At 44.0% G+C, this 21691-nt stretch overlaps 1 protein-coding gene across 1 annotated transcript in view; it reads right to left on the bottom strand.

The window, feature by feature from the left end:
- Positions 1-17835: 17835 nt before the first annotated feature.
- The window catches only part of MAN2A1 (mannosidase alpha class 2A member 1), a 159213-nt gene continuing 155357 nt past the window's right edge, over positions 17836-21691 (bottom strand). The window contains exon 22 of the mRNA XM_029053956.2: positions 17836-20484. Coding sequence (XP_028909789.1) covers positions 20332-20484 — 153 coding nt within the window. The 3' untranslated portion in view covers positions 17836-20331. The remainder of the gene's footprint in view (positions 20485-21691) is intronic.

A 21691-nucleotide genomic window follows, 5' to 3' on the forward strand; every position in this document is an offset into this window, starting at 1 on the left:
GGGAGACAGATTTTTCTGAAGGAATATTCTTATTGTGTCCTACATCTACGAGGGACAACTCTAGCTCTCAGTGCCAAACCAATGTTAATAGGGCAAAAGAGGCAGTGTTGCCTAATGGAATGAACCTGTGTCTCAGAGACTCGGGATCTAGTATCAGTTCCATCGCTGGCCTGCTGTATGACTTCGGGCAAGTCATTTAATTTCTTTGGGCCTCAGTTTTTCTCATCTGTAAAATGGGGAGAAAGTATTTGCTGTCTCTTAGGTTGTTAGTCCTGTGTGTGACACACAATTTCTGTCTGATCTTTATCCCTCAACTACCCCAGCATTGAACACAATAATAATAATAATAATGATGATAACAATTGTGGTATTTAGGTGCTTACTGGTATTTAGGTGCTTACTATGTGTCAAGCACTGTATTGAGCATCGGGGTAGATACAGGATAATCAGGTCCCACATGGGGCTACCAGTCTAAATAGGAGGGGAAAACAGGTTTTAAAACCCTATTTTGCAAATCAAGGAACTGAGGCTCAGAAAAGTTAAGTGACTTGCCCAAGGTTACACATCAGATGAATGGCAGAGCTGGGATTAAAACCCAGGTCCTTTGACTCTTAGGCCTATGCTCTTTCCACTAGGCCGTGCTGCTGCCATATTATTATGTGTTGTGTTGGTCCTATGTGCCACTAATCTCCTCCCACAGCCTCTATCTGTTTGACAGACTGCATTTTGGACATTCTCAGTCTCCAGTGCCTGTCTTCCCACCCTTCTGCTATGCCACAGCAGCACTGTGGCAATCTCCAGAGACTTGGCAGTCTGACAGTGAGGCAAGGCAGGTAAAGGTTGTGATTTATGGCTGACTCTTGGACCAATCTGTACACGAGGATGTACTCGTGTGGTTAAGAATTCATGTCTAAACTGGCAAGACAAAATGGCCTTTGGTCAGTTTAAAATATAAAGTCAAGATTTTTCAGATTGTCCACTGCCTTTGGGTGAAAAAGGCTCTGGATGAGTTTGTCACAGTCAGGACCTGATTAACGCAAAGGTATGCCTCTTCTCCTGCCCTCCCCCCGGCCCCACCCCCCTGCCAAACACCCCACAGTACAGCCCCCACTCAAAGCCAAACTCAAGCATTCCAGTTGGAACACCCTTTGCTCCCAATCCCCCCTCTCTCCTGCAGCAGAACTCTGACCCCTTAGGGCCAAAGGCCCAAACTACGGAGTTCAGTCAATCCAGACTCAGCTCGAGGATGTCTGAAAGGGGAGAAAGCCACAAACCCATAGGGAGAGAAAGGGAAGTGGAAGATCACTTTCTTCATCAGTCCTTTCCTCTTGCTGCTTCCCCTGTCCCTAGATCCCTTGGCTGTGAAGGAGCTGCCTCAGGCAGAGTCGACAAGAAAACCCTAACCCCAGCAGCCACCCAGCACAATAGCCCTGCCCATTAGCTAGCTAATAGCCCCATCAGTTAGAAATCGCTACTCACCCTATCCGTTAGCATTAATTACTTAATAGCCAGGGGATTGGTGAATGTTAATGGTGAGAGCCATGCTGTGCCAGGGCCGGGCCTGAGAGTGGATCAATGCCTACTGGGCTGGGAGAATGATGTGGAGGAAGCACTGTGCCAGTTGGAGAGGCTCCTCCTGAGGCTTGAATCTGCGAAGCCAGGGAGTTGGCTCCAATGGCCTGGTAAGGCAGCCAAACATAATGATGTCTTGTGTCACATGGGAGTCTTGCAAAATCCAATGGACCTGGGCACGTGAGAAGTTTAATACAGCCCTGGGCACCGCATACGTTGGTTTTGTCTAGATTGTAAACTTACTAGGGGCGGGGATTGTACCTACCAACTCTGGTATATTGTACTCTCCCAAAGCACCATTGATTTTTTTTTTTTTTTTTGCCCTGGGAGGACTCAGCCACTCTTCCACTATCTTTGGGGGCCCTTCCTGTCTCTCCCCATCTCCTACCCACCACTGCCACACTACAGTGACGGCTCATCAGTTTTATGTGAATCCCACCCTCTGAACCTTCTGGTTGGGACTAAGGAGATGCCCCTCCACCACCCCCTGCCTCAGAAAGTAACGTATCTGCTAAGAGGGGGTACCTCCAGGGCCAGCAGCACTGAATCCATTCTGGTGGAGATGGTAGGCTGCATTCACAGTAACCTGAAAACCTAAGCATCAAAATGGTTCCCCTTTATTTTTTCTAAACTAGAGCTAGGGAAATAATCTGCTATTTTAAAGCCAGTGTCGCTTATCCACTTTAGGTACATTCTGGTTTTGTGTAAAAAGCAGACTCTCTCTCACAACCCATCAAAGGTCTTTAATAATAATGTTGGTATTTGTTAAGCGCTTACTATGTGCCGAGCACTGTTCTAAGCGCTGGGGTAGACATAGGGGAATCAGGTTGTCCCATGTGGGGCTCACAGTCTTAATCCCCATTTTACAGATGAGGGAACTGAGGCCCAGAGAAGTTAAGTGACTTGCCCACAGTCACACAGCCGACAAGTGGCAGAGCTGGGATTCGAACTCATGAGCCCTGACTCCAAAGCCCGTGCTCTTTCCACTGAGCCACGCTGCTTCTCCATTAAGGAAAACCTGCTCTGAACCGTAAACAGTATTTATGAAACCTCATCTGTCATACACATCCCCCTCAAAAGTTTTTCTTCCACTCACAATAGGACCCCCATGGGATCTCACCTTGGCTTCACGGACTCCGTCCTCTCCTGGTTCTCCTCTTACCTCTCTGGCCAGTCATTCTCGGTCTCCTTCACCGGCGCCTCCTCCCCCTCCCATCCTTTAACTGTTGGAGTTCCTCAAGGGTCAGTTCTCGGCCCTCTTCTGTTCTCCATTTACACTCACTCCCTCGGTGAACTCATTCGCTCTCACGGCTTTGACTACCATCTCTATGCAGATGACACGCAGATCTACATCTCCACCCCTGTCCTCTCCCCCTCCCTTCAGGCTCGCATCTCCTCCTGCCTCCGGGACGTCTCCACCTGGATGTCGGCCCGCCACCTAAAACTCAACATGAACGAGACTGAGCTCCTCATCTTCCCTCCCAAACCCGGTCCTCTCCCAGACTTCTCTATCACCGTGGATGGCATGACCATCCTTCCCGTATCTCAGGCCCGCGATCTCGGTGTCATCCTCGACTCGTCTCTCTCGTTCACCCCACACATCCTATCCGTTACCAAGACCTGCCGGTTTCACCTCTACAATATCGCCAAGATCCGCCCTTTCCTCTCCATCCAAACGGCTACCTTACTGCTACAGGCTCTCGTTATATCCCGGCTAGACTACTGTGTCAGCCTTCTCTCTGACCTCCCTTCCTCCTCTCTGGCCCCGCTCCGGTCTATTCTTCACTCCGCTGCCCGGCTCATCTTCCTGCAGAAACGATCTGGGCATGTCACTCCCCTTCTTAAACAACTCCAGTGGTTGACTATCAACCTCCGCTCCAAACAAAAACTCCTCACTCTAGGTTTCAAGGCTCTCCATCACCTTGCCCCTTCCTACCTCTCCTCCCTTCTCTCTTTCTACCGCCCACCCCGCACGCTCCGCTCCTCTGCCGCCCACCTCCTCACCGTCCCTCGGTCTCGCCTATCCCGCCGTCGACCCCCGGGCCACGTCCTCCCGCGGTCCTGGAACGCCCTCCCTCCTCACCTCTGCCAAACTGATTCTCTTCCCCTCTTCAAAACCCTACTTAAAACTCACCTCCTCCAAGAGGCCTTCCCAGACTGAGCTCCTCTTCTCCCTCTACTCCCTCTGCCACCCCCCCTTTACGTCTCCGCAGCTAAACCCTCTTTTTCCCCTTTTCCCGCTGCTCCTCCACCTCTCCCTTCCCATCCCCACAGCACTGTACTCGTCCACTCAACTGTATATATTTCCATTACCCTATTTATTTTGTTAATGAATTGTACATCGCCTCGATTCTATTTAGTTGCCATTGTTTTTACGAGATGTTCTTCCCCTTGACTCTGTTTATTGCCATTGTTCTTGTCTGTCCATCTCCCCCGATTAGACTGTAAGCCCGTCAAACATCAGGGACTGTCTCTATCTGTTGCCGACTTGTTCATTCCAAGCGCTTAGTACAGTGCTCTGCACATAGTAAGCGCTCAATAAATACTATTGAATGAATGAATATAAAGCAGCTTCCCATCTTGTCTTTTCCACCTGGTTTAAATGTCCCTGTAATATTGGCCAGAATGACAGGCTGGTCAGTGACCTGCTTTACACTAAGTAGTCTGGTTTTCAGCCAGCTGATCTCTTGTTCCCTATCGATATGGAACCGGATGGTTTTCTGTGTCTCTTTAAAATTTTAAGCTCCCGGTCTCACTCTGCCACAGTTCTTGCTGCCCGGAGAGCATGGCGGTGACTGAGGACCAAGTGGAGAAATCAGATCCCTCCCCCTGGAGGAATCCTCCGGATCCACCAAATTGGGGCTCACTTTGGGAAGCGTCATGAAGTTTTGCAATGTTCCTGGCGTGACGTGTGTGACTTCGCTTACGTCTCCTTGCCCAGAATTTGTGAGCTCACAGACTCAAGTAAAATGGGTGTGAGTCAGACTGGCAATTCTTAGTGTTGTTCAGAGTGGTGTGAAAAGAAACAATTCTGCCTAACATCCTGACTGCTGGTGACAGTGATACTCTACTTCTGATGTAAACTGTAATGATCTGATTGTGCTTAGATTTCTATTTTGCTATATAATAATGATGGTATTTGTTAAGCGCTTACTATGTGCAAGTAACACTGTTCTAAGCCCTGGATACATTTAGGAAAGGATCCTTTTGTTCTAAGGTTGACATTTCAGCACTTCTGCCCCTTGTTTTAAACTACACAAAGAAGAATATTCTACCCTAGATTCAATTCACTAAAAACTAAGGCAAGAATAGTTGGGTTCAGATCATTGAGGTCCCATTGTCAGGATTTATGACTTCATCAAAAGCAGTCTACACTTAGGGTGAGAAAGAGTCTCAACTCTAAGGACTTTGTGCAGGGAAACAAAACAAACAAAAAATTCCTCTTCCAATTTCAATAGCAATGTACTTTACTCCTGAAGAGATACATTTCACTGGCATTTTGGGCGAGTCCCCCAAATTACCAGAGGAGCTAAAATTAATCCCCCACAAAAACAAACCCATCTCCTTGACATCACTTTGAGAATTACCAGTAATCCGGAAGATTCAGCAGCAAATGCAGTCCTAAGCACTTGTCTGCATCAAGGGCAGCCTGGCTCAGAGGAAAGAACATGGGTCTGGGAGTAGGCGGGGCAGGGTTCTAATCCTGGCTCTGCCACTTGTCTGCTGTATGGCTTTAGGCAAATCACTTCACTTCTCAGGGCCTCAGTTCCCTCATCTGTAAAATGGGGATTAGGACTTTGTGCTCCATGTGAGACATGGACTGTACCCCCCCCCCCCCCCCGATTATTTTATATCTACTTCAGTGCTAAGAACAGTGCCTGGCACATAGTAAGTGCTTAACGAAAACCATTTAAAAAAAATGTGTGTGTGGGAGACGGCTCTCATCTCCTTACATATTAAAGGTTAAGCAAAAGTGAACAGATAAACTTGCAAGCGGATGGGGCTGCTGAACTAGGGACACAATCAATTCCCTCCCATGCTCCCTCTAGACTAAAAGCTCGTTGTGAGCAGGGAATGTGTTTGTTATATTGTTGTGGCATTCTCTCCCAAGCGCTTAGTGCAGTTCATTATTATTATTATCAATTCAGCCCCCATCTGCTAGGACCTTTCCCAGCCCCTCTCACTCTGAGGTGAATCACTGTGAGCTCACTGTGGGCAGAGATTGTCACTGTTCGCGGTTGTATTTTCCCCACTGCTTAGCATAGTGCTCTGCACACAGTAAGCACTTAATAGATACGATTGAATGAATCACTGGGGGGCGGGGGAACTGAATGACATGCAACAGGAAAACAGTTCATCGTCTGTCTTACTGCTCTCACTTGCTAATGCAACACCAGGAGGTGAGTCTTTAGTGGAAACCGGGCCCAGATTGAATCTGAAAAGTCCATTCAGGTCCAACATGGGCCCTATCCAGCATTTAGAGATCACTTTCCCCTGGGGACAAGGAACAGTTCAGTCCCCTCTTTGATTTCCAGTCCTTCCAGCCTTTCCTACCAGACAGAGAAACACTTGTCAGTTCTGTGTGAGATTAGCAAGATAAAAGGACCCGTTTTGTTGAGCTTGCTAAATAAAGGTGGGCAGGTTTGGTCCCATTTTGACTTCCAGTTGGAAGGGGAGTTCACCAACTGGCCTTTTTCTCAGTCAATTAATCATATTTATTGACCACTTCATATATCATCAGTAGTTTTTATTGAGCGCTTACTGTGTGCAGAACCCTGTATTAAACACCGGGAGAGTAGAAAGCAACAGAGTTGGTAGGCACGTCCCCTGCCCAAAAGGAGCTTAAAGTCCAGAGGGGGAAGCATATTAAAATGAATTTATATTATATAATCTATAAATATGTACAAAAGTACTATAATGGCATTTCTCAAGTACTTACTATGTGTCAAGTAGTGTACTATACTCTGAGGTAGATACAAGATACTCAGGTCCCACCTGGGCCTCAGGTTGGAGGGAGAATAGGTATTGAATCCCCATTTTGCAGATGATGCAACTGAGGCACAGAGTAGTTAGGCGATTTGCCCAAGGTCACATGGCAGGTACATGGCAGAGCCGAGATTAAAACCCAAGTTCCCTAACTCCCAGGCCCATGATCTTTCCATTAGGTGACTCTGCTTCTCCACACTTACTATGTGCAGAGCACTACAGTAAGCGCCTAGGAGAGTACAATATTGCAGATTTGGTGGAGCTATTCCCTCCCCACAACGAACTCTACATCAGAGCCTAGTAATCAATCATTTTTGTGGTGCGCTTACTATGTGCAGAGCACTGTACTAAGGACTAGGGAGAAATGTTCCCTGCCCACAATGAGCTTGCAGTCTAGAGGGGGAGACAGACAATATAAATAAGTAATTTACAATATATTATTAAAATAAGTGCACATGGGCAAAGACTTGGTAGAAAAAGGGATGCCGAGCATGGCGGCTTCAAATAGGCAGCCCAAATGGCCGCCCATTCATTCAATCATATTTCATTCAGTTGTATTTATTGAGTGCTTACTGTGTGCGGAGCACTGTACTAAGCACCTGGGAGAGTACAATACAAGAAGAAACACACATGTTCCCTGCCCACAATGACCTTACAGTCTAGAACCAAAGGTCCCTGCTTCTCAGATGCCACACGTGTTCTTGGCCTTAAAAAATGGAAAACAGTGCCGCTTCAAGAACATGTTGTGCTTTTTGATCAAGCTGGTAACTTTGCTGGGCAGGTAAAGGAGTACCCTGAAATTCTTACGGCGGAGTTTTCAGACTTAATAAAAAGTGACAAATTTGCGAGGCATCTGCTGTTCCTCCAGCTCCTCTGCCACCTCTCCTGCCCACTGAACCGTGTCCAGATTGTTCGAAAAGGTAAGAGGAGTGTCACTTGAACCCTGCCTGCTCTAAACTTCCCACCTGACCCTGAATCCCAGATATTCCCACAACAGCAGCTAATGATCGTGTCCACCAAATGCACCCTGCCTTAAAATGGGCTTGTTAAAATATTAAGAGCATCTGACCAGAACTTGAGAAATTCAGAACCACCAGTGTGAGGCTCACAGACTCTACCCCACCTGCCCTTATGTCTCCCTCCTCTCTCCCCCACCTGCTTCCAGGGCCGAATGGTTCCCGGCTGGATAATAATCCAGCAAACGCTCAGGCTACTCTGGTTCTAAACGTCTCCAATGATGGAGATCCCTGCCCTTTCCTCTGGAAGACTATTTCACAGTCCAATAGATCTCGCCACTGGAATGCTTTCCTGAAGACTTGGGCTAGATTTATCTTTCCTTAATTTCTTAACGTACCTCATGTTTATTCACATGGGCCAACCACCTGCAAAGAACTTAACCCTGTTGCTGGTATTTGGATATGTGAGCACGTACGACTAAGAGATCATTGCCATCTCCTGGGTCTCCTGTTCCTGTCTCTTTCACCTCCCTCCGTTTAGGACAAATCAGCGTGCTCTTTTAGTATGTGTGTTTGTATTCGTGTATTCATAGAGAAATTATACTCTCACTCTCTCTCTCTCACTCTCTCACACACACTCTCTCTCTCTCTCTCCCTCTCTCTCTCACACTTTCTCTCTCTCCCTCTCTCAGAGCCTATTGTATTTACTGCTCAACTCCATTTTTCCTCATCTGTAAAATGGGGATTCAATACCTGTTCTCAATCACTCAGTTGTATTTACTTACTGTGTGCAAGGTACTGTACTAAGCACTTGGAAAAGTACAACACAACAATATAGCAAACATATTCCCTGCCCTGTGCTTATAGTCTAGAGGAGGAGATGGACATTAATATAAATAAATAAATTGTGGGTATGTACATAAGTGCTGCAGAGATGGTGAATAAAGCAAGCAAATCAGGTTGGTGCAGAAGGGAGTGTGAAAAGAGGAAATGGCTTAGGGAAGGCCTCTTGAAGGAGATGTGCCTTAAGGCTTTGAAGCAGGGGAAAGTAATGGTCCGAAATGAGGAGGGCGAGCGTTCTGGGCGAGAGCATTCTGTGATGGAGAGCTAGACGAGATGGAGGTACAGTGAGTAGAGTTGCGTTAGAGGATTGAAGTGTGCCGGCTGAGTTGTAGTAGGATAGTAGCGAGGTGGGTAGGAGGGGGCAAGATGATTGAGTGTTGTAAAGCTAAGGTTGAGGAGTTTCTGCTTGATGCAGAGGTGGATGGGCAACAACTGGAGGTTCTTGAGTGGGGAAACATGGACTTGAACATTTTTATAGAAAAATGATCTGGGCAGCAGAGTGAAGTATGGACTGGAGTGGGGAGAGAGAGGAGTCGGGGAGGTCAACAAGGAATCTGATACAGTAATCAAGGTGGGATAGGATAAGTGATGGGATTAACGTGGAAGCAGTTTGGAGAGGAAAGGGTGGATTTTAGCGATTTTTGTGAAGGTGGAACCGACAGGATATAGTGATAGATTGAATATGTGGGTTGAATGAGAGAGAGGAGTCAAGGTTACAGGCTTGTGAGACAGGAAGGATGGTGGTGCCGTCTACAGTGATGGAAAAGTTAGGACGACAGGGTTTGGGTGGGAAGATTCTGTTTTGGACATGTTAAGTCCCATGAGGGACAGGGACTGTGTTTGATCTAATTAACTTGTACCTACCCCAGAACTTAGAATAACGTTAGACACACGGTAAGCACCTAACAAATACCAACAAAAAGATCTCCATTTCCCTCCCCTGGGGCCCTCTGGAGAAACCTGGTTCTTCTTGCCCTTAGCCTCTTGGTTTACATGGAAGAGAGTTTGAAATGACATGCATACTTCAGCACATGTTTTAAATTTACCTCTTTCTTTTGCTAACATTTCCATTACTGATAGCCTTCTAATGGCTCATACTTAGCACATTGGTGAGACTCAATGAATAAACAGAACGTAGGCCTGGGGGTCAGAGGACATGGGTTCTAATCTCGGTTCTGCCATTTGCCTGCTGTGGAACCTTGAGCATATCCCTTAACTTTTCTATACCTGTTTTGTTGCACTGAGAATGAAGTGAAGGAGCTGTAGAAAGCTGAGTTGACAGCATGTGTGTTCAACAGACTCAACTAACCCCCTCACCCTAGGATCTCTCCTAAAACATGGTGGGACCCTTTTTTTTTTTTGTCTGCTTCAGTATTTCCATGGTGATTAAGAGCTTTCGTCTTACTACTCTGAGGAAATTTCTAAAAAAAAAATAAAAAAATGCCGGGCTTTGCAGATATGGTTAGCTGCAGATCCCCAGCAAATTAAATTAAGCCTCTGGCATGCGATGAAAAGTTTGTTTCGCCTAATTGAGCAACTAATGGGTATGGACGAATTTGGGCTACCCACAAAAATATTGTTTTCAAAGCCTCCCTGATTAACATGATCTGAAACAGGCAAAGAAAAATGTTTATGTAGCCCTTTTTTTTTTTTTTAAAGCTCAGTACAAATTTATTTGTTAAGCTCTCCAGGAGCTAGTGGAAAGAGCAGGATGGGCTTGGCAGTCAGAGAACTTGGGTTGTAATTCCACTTGCCTGCTGTGTGACCATGGGAAAGTCACTTCTCTGCTCTGGGCTTCAGTTCCCTCATCTGTAAAATGGGGATTAACACTGTGAGCCCCATGTGGGACACAGACTGTGTCCAACCTGATAATTTTGTTCCTAACCCAGTTCTCAGTACAGTGTCTGGCACATAGTAAGAGCTTCAGAAGTACCATTAAAAAAACAAAAAACCTTTCCCAAAATTGGCCTGTCTTCTTGACACATGGTATTACACTTGTTGCTAAAGGAATTCTTCCAGTCAGCACCAGAGATTTCCTTTGCCATCGAATCACCCAATTGTCTTGTGTTTTCCTTGCTGCTGTGTGCAACCTAATAAATAGTAAGGAAGTGCAGCTTCCATCTCTACCAAATGGGCCCAGTTGCAATGGTGCCATCTTTGGGAGGTCACACCGCAACCTAGTAGGGAAATGCAGCAATGTTTTTTGAGGAGTCTCTAACCCTTGGATGATGATGACATTTGTTAACTGTATTTATTGAGTGCTTGGGAGAGTACAGTGTAACAGAGTTAGTGGACGTGTTCTTTGTCCACAAGAAGAGCTCACTGTGAGCCAAACACTATGCTAAGACCTGGGGTAGATACAAGATAATCAGGTTGGACATGGTTCCTGTCCCAGAGGAGCTCACAATCTAGGTAGGAGGGAAGACAAGTATTGAATCCCCATTTTACAGATGAGGAAACTGAGGCACAGAGAAGTTGTCACTTGCCCAAGGTGACAGCAAGCAAGTACTGAAGCAGCGGGGCTTAGTGGAAAGATTACGGGCTTTGCAGTCAGAGGTTTTGGGTTCTAATTTTGACTCTGCCGCTTGTCAGCTGCGTGACTTTGGGCAAGTCACTTAATTTCTCTTTGCCTCAGTTACCTCATCTGTAAAATGGGGATTAAGACTGAGAGCCCCACGTGGGACAACCTGATTACCTTGTATCTACCCCCGTGCTTAGAACAGTGCTTGGCACATAGTAAGTGCGTAACAAATACCATCATTATTAATTTATTATTGCCTCATTTCTCTTTGGTTTTTCTTCATTGGTAAAAACTTCTACATCTTAGAGGTCTGAGGGGGGACCACCCCCACCCTGCCCACAAATTGTCATTCTTAGAAACCCAATGTGCCTCTTGTAGAGCCATCCCAAAGCCACGAGTTGGACAGTACATCTGAGAAAGCTCACTGATTGGGCAGCCACGTCTCAAATCCCTCCAGAAGGCACACATCACTACATAGCTTTTCATTCACTCATTCAGTCATTCATTCAATTATATTTATTGAGCACTTACTATGTGCAGAGCTTGGGAGAGTACAATATAACAGACACATTCCCTGCCCACATGAGCTTACAGTCTAGGAGGGAGACAGGCACTAATACAAATAAATTACAACTTTTGGGTACCCTTTATCAGCTAGCCAACCAATTTGGTACACAAGTTTCTGATATGATGAGTAGGTCTGTGGAAGAAAGGAACAGAAAAATTCCTTTGTCAGTCAATTGTATTTATTGAGTGTTTACTGTATGCAGAGCACTGTACTAAGCCCTTGGGAGAGTTAACTAAAATAACAGACTTATTCCCTTTCCACAACAAGCTTATGAATAAAGGGAACAAGTCAGGACAACACAGCAGGGAGTGGGAGAAGAGGAAAGGGAATGATGCGTATATATCGATTCTATTTATCCATTTTGATGGTCCTGATGCCTGTCTACTTGTTTTGCTTTGCTGTCTCCCCCTTTTAGACTGTGAGCTCATTGTTGGGCAGGGATTGTCTCTGTCGGTTGCCGAATTGTACATTCCAAGCGCTTAGTAAGGTGCTCTGCACACAGTAAGTGCTCAATAAATATGATTGAGTGAATGAATGAATGAACGGCCTCTTGGAGAAGATGTGCCTTCTATAAGGCTTTGAAGGAGGGGAGAGGAATTGTCTGTCGGATATGAGGAGGGAGGGTGTTCCAGGCAAGAGGCAGGATGTGGGCAAGGGGTCAGTGACGTATAGTCAAGATTGAGGTACAGTGAGAAGATTGGCATTAGAGGAGTGAAGTGTGAGTACTGGGTTGTAGTAGGAGAGTAGTGAGGAGGGGTAGGAGGGGGGCAAGGTGATTGAATGCTTTGAAGCCAATGGTGAGGAGTTTTTGTTTCATGTGGAAGGGGATGGGCAACCACTGGAGATTCTTGAGGAGTGGGGAAGCCCTCATCTGTCTCGCTGCTGACCGCTTCCCTCTTCATATCCAACAAGATGATCACTCTCTCCACCTTCAAAGCAATATTCAAATCCCATCTCCTCCAAGAGGCCTTCCTTACTCATTTTCCTTCCTCCCTCTTCCTGTGTCACCCTTGCATTTGGATTTGAACCCTTTATCCAGCCCACCCTCAGCCCCACAGCACTTAAGTACGTATTCCTCTCCACCCAAATGGCTACCTTACTGCTACAGGCTCTCGTTATATCCCGGCTAGACTACTGTGTCAGCCTTCTCCCTGACCTCCCTTCCTCCTCTCTCTCCCCGCTCCAGTCTATTCTTCACTCCGCTGCCTGGCTCATCTTCCTGCAGAAACGATCTGGGCATGTCACTCCCCTTCTTAAACAACTCCAGTGGTTGCCTATCAACCTCTGCTCCAAACAAAAACTCCTCACTCTAGGCTTCAAGGCTCTACATCACCTTGCCCCTTCCTACCTCTCCTCCCTTCTCTCTTTCTACCGCCCATCCTGCACGCTCCGCTCCTCCGCCGCCCACCTCCTCACCGTCCCTCGTTCTCGCCTATCCCGCCGTCGACCCCCGGGCCACGTCCTCCCGCGGTCCTGGAACGCCCTCCCTCCTCACCTCCGCCAAACTGATTCTCTTCCCCTCTTCAAAACCCTACTTAAAACTCACCTCCTCCAAGAGGCCTTCCCAGACTGAGCTCCTCTTCTCCCTCTACTCCCTCTACCACCCCCCCCACCTCTCCGCAGCTAAACCCTCTTTTCCCCCTTTCCCTCTGCCCCTCCCCCTCTCCCTTCCCATCCCCTCAGCACTGTACTCGTCTGCTCAACTGTATATATTTCCATTACCCTATTTATTTTGTTAATGAAATGTACATCGCCTTGATTCTATTTAGTTGCCATTGATTTTACGAGATGTTCTTCCCCTTGACTCTATTTATTGCCATTGTTCTTGTCTGTCCATCTCCCCCAATTAGACTGTAAGCCCGTCAAACAGCAGGGACTGTCTCTATCTGTTGCCAACTTGTTCATTCCAAGCGCTTAGTACAGTGCTCTGCACATAGTAAGCGCTCAATAAATACTATTGAATCTATGATGTATTTTAAAGTCTGTCTCCCTCCTAGACTATAAGCTCCTTGTGGGTAGGGAACGTGTCTCTCGACCCTAATGCACTATACTCTCCCACATGGTCAGAACAGTGCTCTCCACATGGTAAGTGCTCACTAAATACAGTTGATTGATTGACCACAGGTCCTTTAAGGCATCCAGGGTGAAACTCTAAATGTAGGGACCGGGAGCCAGTTAGCTCTTCAGATGTCCCCAAGAGACACGGGGTCTCTAGTGCTTCCTCTCAGGAGTGAGTTTGAGTGAGAAACTTCCCCAGACCTGGTTAAGGACACGTGGACTACATGGCCCCGTTAGAAAGATGAAGCTATCAAATCCATTCTGACGTAGTGCAGTAGGGGAAAAATGAAGGCCCTGCAATGGCAACTTAGCACTTCTCTTAAACTCCCTCAGGTCTCCCCTACAGCACTGAGTACAAGGGGAGTGCCAAAAATGCTTTCAGAACACTCCAACGGAGAAGATGGCCGAACTGTTGGAACAGAAGGCAACTTTGGTCCCACCGGTAGCTCTGAACTATCGATTGTTTAAATAGTGCCACTCTATCGGGCTCCACATAATGGAACCCGATGGAACAAGAATGGTTCTTGAACTGTGAGACTCTGATGACAGGAAAAATTTAGAATCTGATCGACTCTACTGATTACGTTTATCTGAGACAAAAAACAGCTTCTCTCGCCATAAAGGAGGCTGCCTTGGATCATTTATTTATCTGCTGGTAATCACTGCAGAAGCAGTGTTAAGGGCAGGGAATGTGTCTGCTAATTTTGTTGTATAGCACACTCTCCCAAGCACTTAATACAGTGCTCTGCACATAGTAAGCACTCAATAAATACCTTTGATAGTGTCACTTCAGGAAGGCATGCGATTTATTGGGGAATACATGCTTAGAGGACCCCCTGCCCCCTGCCCAACCCCCGCCAAAGATACACACCTTTGATTTACAATTTTTATCCTCTAAACATTAAAACCTACTATTTCATTGTAAAAAGAAGCTAGTAAGACAGGATGAGAGTTGTCTTCTCTTCAGAGATGAACCACTTCAGTGAAAGATGCTCTAAATTAATGTTGCTTTTGTCCTCTGGTGAAGTAATTGGTAACAAAATTTTGTGGTTGAGGCCAGCATGTTAAGATGTCAAAGTCTGGTGGAGTTGGGGTGGGGGAAGAGAGACAGAGAGAAAATACCTATTTTTGCCATAGAAAAACAAAATACAGCATATGGATTTCTGTAAATGAGCACAGTACTAAAACTAAGAGGCATGTAACTTATGTGAGAAATACTTTCTTGCATTTGATTAACGATGCATGAATGAAAACATCCAATATTAAACCAAAGTGGCTTTTGGATGGATTACATTTTGGTCAATATGTTGTTAGCGCTGGTTTTGTGGCTTCCAGAAACTGGGGAAAGATTTCATGGAATTCATATGCTTTTGCTAGCAGTTCTGTTCACAATGATACTGACTCGTTATAACCTCTGTAAGGTATTCTCTAGCCCCTTCTAAACTGGCCAGGACTTCAGGATCCAGGGATAAAATAACCTCTTATCCCAGTCCTGTTTCATAGCACTTTGTTCTCAAAATCAATTTAGAAGTCCAGTTTGCCAGAGAAAATAGAGTATCCAAAATGCTCTGAATGTGCTGAATGAACAGTGTCTCATTTCTGTGGTGCCAAGACATTTCTGGACCTTATGCCTAGGCCTTGGATTAACATCCACTCTTTCTCCAGAAACTGGCAGTCAAAATGCTATTGTGTGTGATCAGAAAGGACAAATGACTTCCCAAAATGGCTCATCAGCTTCCTTTTTTCCATGACTTCCATTTCAAGGTCTTTCTTTTCCTAATTAGTCTCCTCAAATGGACTGTTTAATGCATAACTAATCTTGAACTTACTCTTTTCTCCTACTGAAGGGAAAATTACAGTTCATTTTGTGGAGCGATGGGGCTTATGTTGCACATTTATCAACTAGTGATATTTTAGAAGTCTAGATGGCAATGGCTCTGTCCTTCCTTGATGGCAGTCAGAGACAGTGATTATTGATAAAATATTCCATCCCTCTAAGGTACTAGACAATCGATATTCTCTTGCTATCTGTTTGACTCCCTAATGCCACATTATTTTCCTCTATGGGTGGATTTGCTGTGAAATACATTATTGCCCCAGGAGAGGACCTAGGTGCTGTTTGCAGAAAGAAATGAAATTATTTTCCAAGTGTTCCCACTGTAGAGTTGCTTACACTTATCATGTGTCAAAATAACTTATGGGTTAGAAAGAAATGGTGTATAATTCATTCATTCATTAGTATTTATTGAGCGCATACTATGTGCAGATCACTGTACTAAGTGCTTGGAATGTACAAATCGGTAACAGAGACAGTCCCTGCCCTTTGATGGGCTTACAGTCTAATGTGAAAGCAGCAAATGTGTGCATTAGTTTTGTTGTGAGGCCACATCCAGACAGGTAGCTTCCTGTTGCTTGTGTTTTGCTGGTGATTTATTTTAGCACCTGCCTCCCTTAGACTGAGACTGTATAGTGCTTGGGCCATGGACCCGCCATTAGGGAGGAGAAATACTGTTGCTGAGCTGAGGAAACGGCAGAGTTGTAGCAGGTGAGGATGAAGTGACGATGGACAAAGACTAGCAGATGCCAGGACTTACCCTTCTGTGGCAGGAAGTATATGAGTGGAAGAATTATATTGTGGTTGTTCTAGTCCTGACTCTGCCACTTGCCTACTGTGACCTTGAGAATGTCACATAACCATCCCAAGCTCCAGTTTCAACATCTGTGAAATGGAGAAAATGATTCCTGCCCTACCTCTCAGAAATGTTGAGAGGCCTCAATTGAGATAATGTGATGTGTTTTGGCAATAAAAGCACTGGGGAGGCAGTGTATTATTATTATTTTTATTGTTGCATTTGTTAAGCTCTTACTTTGTGTCAAGCCCTGTTCTAAGTGCAGAGGTGGATACAAGTTAATCAGGTCGGACACAGTCCCTGTCCTACTTGGGGTTCACATTCTTAGAAGGGAGAACAGGTATTTAATCCCCATTTTACAGTTGAGGAAACTGAGGTGCAAAGAAGTGAAGTGACTTGCCCAAGGTCACACAACAAGCAACTGGCAGAACCAGAATTAGAACCCGGGTCCTCTGACTCCGAAGCCCATGCTTTTTCCACTAGGCCTCGCTGCTTCTCTTAGTGGAAAGAACCCGGGCTTGGGAATCAGAGGACCTGGGTTCTAATTCCAGCTCCACCACTTGTCTGTTGTGTGAGTTTGCAAAACTTACCACTTCTCTGTGTCTGTTTCCTCAGTTGCAAAATGGGGATTAAATACCTCCTCTCCCTCCTATTTGGACTATTTGACCTGATGAGCTTGTATCTACCCTAGGGCTGAGTGCAGTGCTTGAAATACAGTTGGTGCTTAATAAATACAATAATAATAATAATGTAATATAGGATTGCAGTTGGTGGTATGCTATTGACCACAGACATTTTACTGTAATGCAGCACTATCATAACATTGACTGCATTTTGAACAGCTGTCGAGGTTGACTAATAATTACATTAAGGCTGTAGGCTTATTTTTTTAATGACATACATACATTTCTCAATTGCAACTCCAACAGATTAAAATAGCAAAAATTCTGAACTCCTAAAAGGGTTTTCTGCCTCATCCTTTAAAGGATCCATCAAGAAGATATTCCACAGGGAGTGGATGGCCTATTTTGTTGGCTTTTTGCAAAGACAAGAGTTTTGTCTTTTACTCTCATTTTATATTTCTGTTTTGGAGAAAAAGTCATTCCTGTAGGTGAAATAATCAATTGTATTTATGGAGCTCTTACTGTGTATAGAGCACTAAACTAAGTGCTTGGGAGAGAAATAAGCAAGATTTCATCTTTTCATAGCTCATTTTGGCATAACCAGTGTGAATACCTCAAGATGTATAGAGAGATCAGGTCCTGAAAGACAAAAGCCCAGTGGCAGGCTGAAATCCAGAAGTGAGAGCTACACTGGCCCCAGTTGGGAGAAAGTACTTCGGAAGATCTCTGCTTCTGGCTGTTACATGAAGATTTGGGGAACTTTAACACTTGATCTTGGTGCTTTTAACTTTTTTTAATAAGTTCCTTAGAAATCATTTCCCCCACCTTTTAGAAAACTTTAGGAAATGTGCAAAATGAGAAGTGTGCTGTCTGGGGGAGGCAAGGTCCTGGACTAAGTCAATCAAGGCTGAGAGAGTACAGAAAATCAGGCTGTAGGTCCCAATCTGCCACTTGTTGAAGTTGAAGAGGAACCAGAACCAGGTGTTCAAACAGTCACAAGGAGGGAGAGAGATGTTTAGTCAAAAAGAGTCAGAGTGGGCAAATGTGGAAATAAAAAACTAGTCAAAAAGACAGCAGAGACACCATAAGATTATCTTTTATTAGAGCTTTTATATTACATTTCCCCAAAAAGATATAAAACCTTCCAAGAGAAAATATCAAAAACCACCTATTTGTTTCAAGGACAGTACGAGCAAGGTCATTAAGATCACCTTAAATATGAGCAAGGTCATAAAGCGAAGATCTTTAAGACAAAGGAATGTTAAAACATTTCAAAAGAGGCATAAGCGACATGGAAAGTCATTACTGTGTTTCACAACATTTCTTTTACTGCATTTTCATCAGAATTTACGGAAATTAAGCCACACAGTTCTCACACATCATTAATAGCTACGGAAAAAACTGTAAGAGGACGATGTAATGGGCAAGATGGTCTCTGTACATTCATAGTAAATGCATAAGCAACCAACAGTCACCAAGTTTGCCACCAAAGGAGTAGAGTTAAAAGCGAATGTCACAGGATATAGAATTATTAAAACCGATTTATCAGAATCGACTTAAGGAGAAGGTTCATTTTCCTGTTGTTCTATCTTAAAATGAAGCAGAAAAAGCAGAAACCTGTTGGTGCAGGATAACTTTTACACTTTGATTGAACACTTGGTGACAACACATGAAAAACTCATACAAGATCCTGATCAATAAGGAAAATAATTACAAGAGGCAAAAATAATTGTATTGCATCAAGATGCTTGTCTTTACAGCTGATCACAATTTAAAGATTACAAATAACCACTTTACCACAGAGCACAGTGATCTCCCATAGGAAGGTTTGAAACTTTTAAGATGCAATGAAAGCACTGATCTTTTTATTGGAACTTTCTGCTGGCAATTCTAAGATCTGTAGATTTCAACAAAAAGGAAGAATTTTCCAAGATTTTACCAAGGCAACAACAATCCATGTTTCGTGTATGAAGTCATCCACACCGACATTACACTGGTAGAGGGGATTTTATTTACTGTATATAAAGTAATTTTAACCAGATTCTGAGTAGTTAAATCATGAGTAGAAAGCCACAGTTTGAAATCCAAACTCAAGCCACCCAGGGAAACAGCAACAAGATTTCAGTTTTATCGTTTAGGGAAGTGAGAATCGACAGAAAGCTAAAAGTAAATTAACAGCAAACTCAGAAAAAATCTAAAATCCATAGGAATCGGAGTATTCACTGAAATCACAAAATGATATGTATTAAAAAAGACGATCCACTTTGGCACATGGACTGTGGGTATCAACTTGATCTCACTACCCCAAAGCTATCTGAAACAGATGAAAAGACATTCCTTAATAAGGTTAATGTCAAGATGAGCCCTGGTGCTTTACTCTGACATTCAAATCAGTGATAGCTGACAACCTGTGAAATGCAGGGATTGCTTGGATTTACCCATTGAAATCTATGCATCCAGTTGCAGTTTCCTTGGTAGCAGCACATTTTTGATTAACCGTATTTTTCTTCCTGTTTTTGTTTTCTGACATCCTAATACATTCAAATAGTCAAAATGTTTAGAATAACATCAGCACAAATTTAATGACACAACACAGATCAGAGTGGAGCCAGCATTGTCAAACGAAAGGTACACAATTTAAGTATTATATAAACTGCCCACCCGCCCCACACACAAAAGCACAGTAATGTGGACACCAAAAAGATTTAGCAAGACATATCAAAAAATAAGGCACATTTATCTTGATATGGTAATCTTGAAATAGAAAACCTCACATGAGAACATCAGTACTTAAATGTGTAAAAAAAAAAAAAAAGACACCTTATGGATATGGTATTGATGGGATTACTTCACATTTGAAGTGACAGTGAATAAACTGCACCTATTTTGCCAGGTAATGAAAAAGCATATAAATATGCCTATTTTTTTCCTACTACAAGACAAATCTTCAAATTCTGGAATCTCCCAAACTACATATGGGTGGGGTACAGCAGGAAGAAAAGGTAAAGAGGAGAAAGGTATGAAAGTCAATTATTTGTATCATAAAGGTTCTTAGATTGCACTTTACCACGGAATTCAAATCTCCACAGCAGGGTATCAATTGAGATTCTTGTCACTCTTATGCACGGTTGCAACTATTTGGCCATTAGCTCCTACCCAACAGCTTTTTTTATTCCATTTCAGTTACAACTGTTATGGGGAATTCAACATTGTAATTTTTACATAAATTAATCCACGGATCAGCAAAACAAATACTTTAAGAACCTCCTCACAACCCCCAAACAGAAACAATTAATTAGCATTTAACCTGAGATTCAATCTGTTGTTTAGAGGTTAATGTCCTTAGAGATTTCTTCCTTTGTTGCATTAATTTATCCCAATGGTGGTATTTCATGTAAAGAACTAAAACGTTGTTTATAGCACGGCTTTCATACTGTGCTGGGTTAAAAAAAAAAAAAAAGCAGAATGCTTGGCCTCACAGTACCCAGAAGCTGCAATTAACAGTGTGCTTCATTATTGCACATCAAATGGAAAAAAAAACAAAAACCAATTCTTCTCGATTTGAAAATCAGGCTCATCTTAGTCGAATTCGGAATGTACTGATTTCCATGGAACTCAGATTTATCTCGCTTATATTTCTGGTATCCGGAGGTGCATGCATCAAAGTCAGTGATGAAGGTATGAGACTTTCCACTGTAAACTTGTTAAACAGCTTGTGTACCAACAGCTGAAAAAGGTAACAGGAGACAAAATGAAATCGATCAATAGCATTGAGTGCTTGCTCTGTGCGGAACACATTATTAAGGGCTTGGGAGAGTACAAGGGAGTTAGAAGACAAGATCCCCTCCCTCACAGAACTTAGACAAGGAGTTTGTGATCTAGCAAGGCAGACAGAAACCAAAAAAAGTTACAGGTAGGAAAAAATGGAGGATAAAGATATAGACATAAGTGCTCTGGGTTGGGGGTGTCAAAGGTACCCGTGTGATGTTGGAAGTACCAAAGTGGCAGTTTTGGGGGAGGGGAGAATAGGGTGGGAAGATAGATTAATCAGGGAAGGCCCCCGGAGATTTCAGAAGGGCACTGAAGATGGGGAGAGCAGTGGCTTGCCAGATACTAAGGGGGAGGGAGATTCTAGCTAGATCAATTCAAATAAAAATCTGTGGGCTGCACAAATTTCTCCAATCCTTTCTTCTTCCCCCTGATCTTTCTGACCGCACCCCTCCCCCCGCCCAATTATATCAGATTTCTGGTCACCTTGTGTGCAGGCCAGATGCTCAGCTTTCCTGTAACCGCTCCCTCTTGGTAATTAGGATGTAGTAATATGCCAAAAGACCACTTTGGTGGTGGAGTTACAACCAGCGCTTTGGTGGGAGCAGTTGCAACATAAACTAGACATTTTTGTTGTTCCTGTTGGGTGGAAGTGAGTTGAGGTGCAGCGTGGCCTAATGGATGGAGCATGGGCCTGGGAGTCAGAAGGACCTGGGTTCTAATTCTAGCTCTGCCACTTCTCTGCTGTGTGACCTTGTACAAGTCACAACTTCTCTTTGCTTCAGTTACTTCATCTGTAATATGGGGATTAAGACTGTGAGCACCATGTGGGGCATGGATTGTGTCCAATCTGATTAGCTTGTAACTACTCCAGTGCTTAGTACAGTGTGTGGTATGTAGTAAGTGTATAACAAATACCATAAAAAAAGATGAAAATGTTTAGGCATTAAGGTAATCAGAAACTAATTTCACCTGTTACCCTTGACTCTGAATATTTAGGTTTTGATAATATGTTAAAAAAGACCTGAACATAGCAATCCAATTATAAAGTTATAATTAGGGATGCTTGAAATTAACCTTAATATATTCTTTTTCATGATCTCATCAACTCAGCCTATTCTTATTTAATTTTTTGCCCCCACCTCAAAAAATGCTTCGAGCCAACA

Source organism: Ornithorhynchus anatinus, chromosome X3 (genome assembly GCF_004115215.2).
Source record: "Ornithorhynchus anatinus isolate Pmale09 chromosome X3, mOrnAna1.pri.v4, whole genome shotgun sequence".
Classification (NCBI taxonomy): Eukaryota; Metazoa; Chordata; class Mammalia; order Monotremata; family Ornithorhynchidae; genus Ornithorhynchus; species Ornithorhynchus anatinus.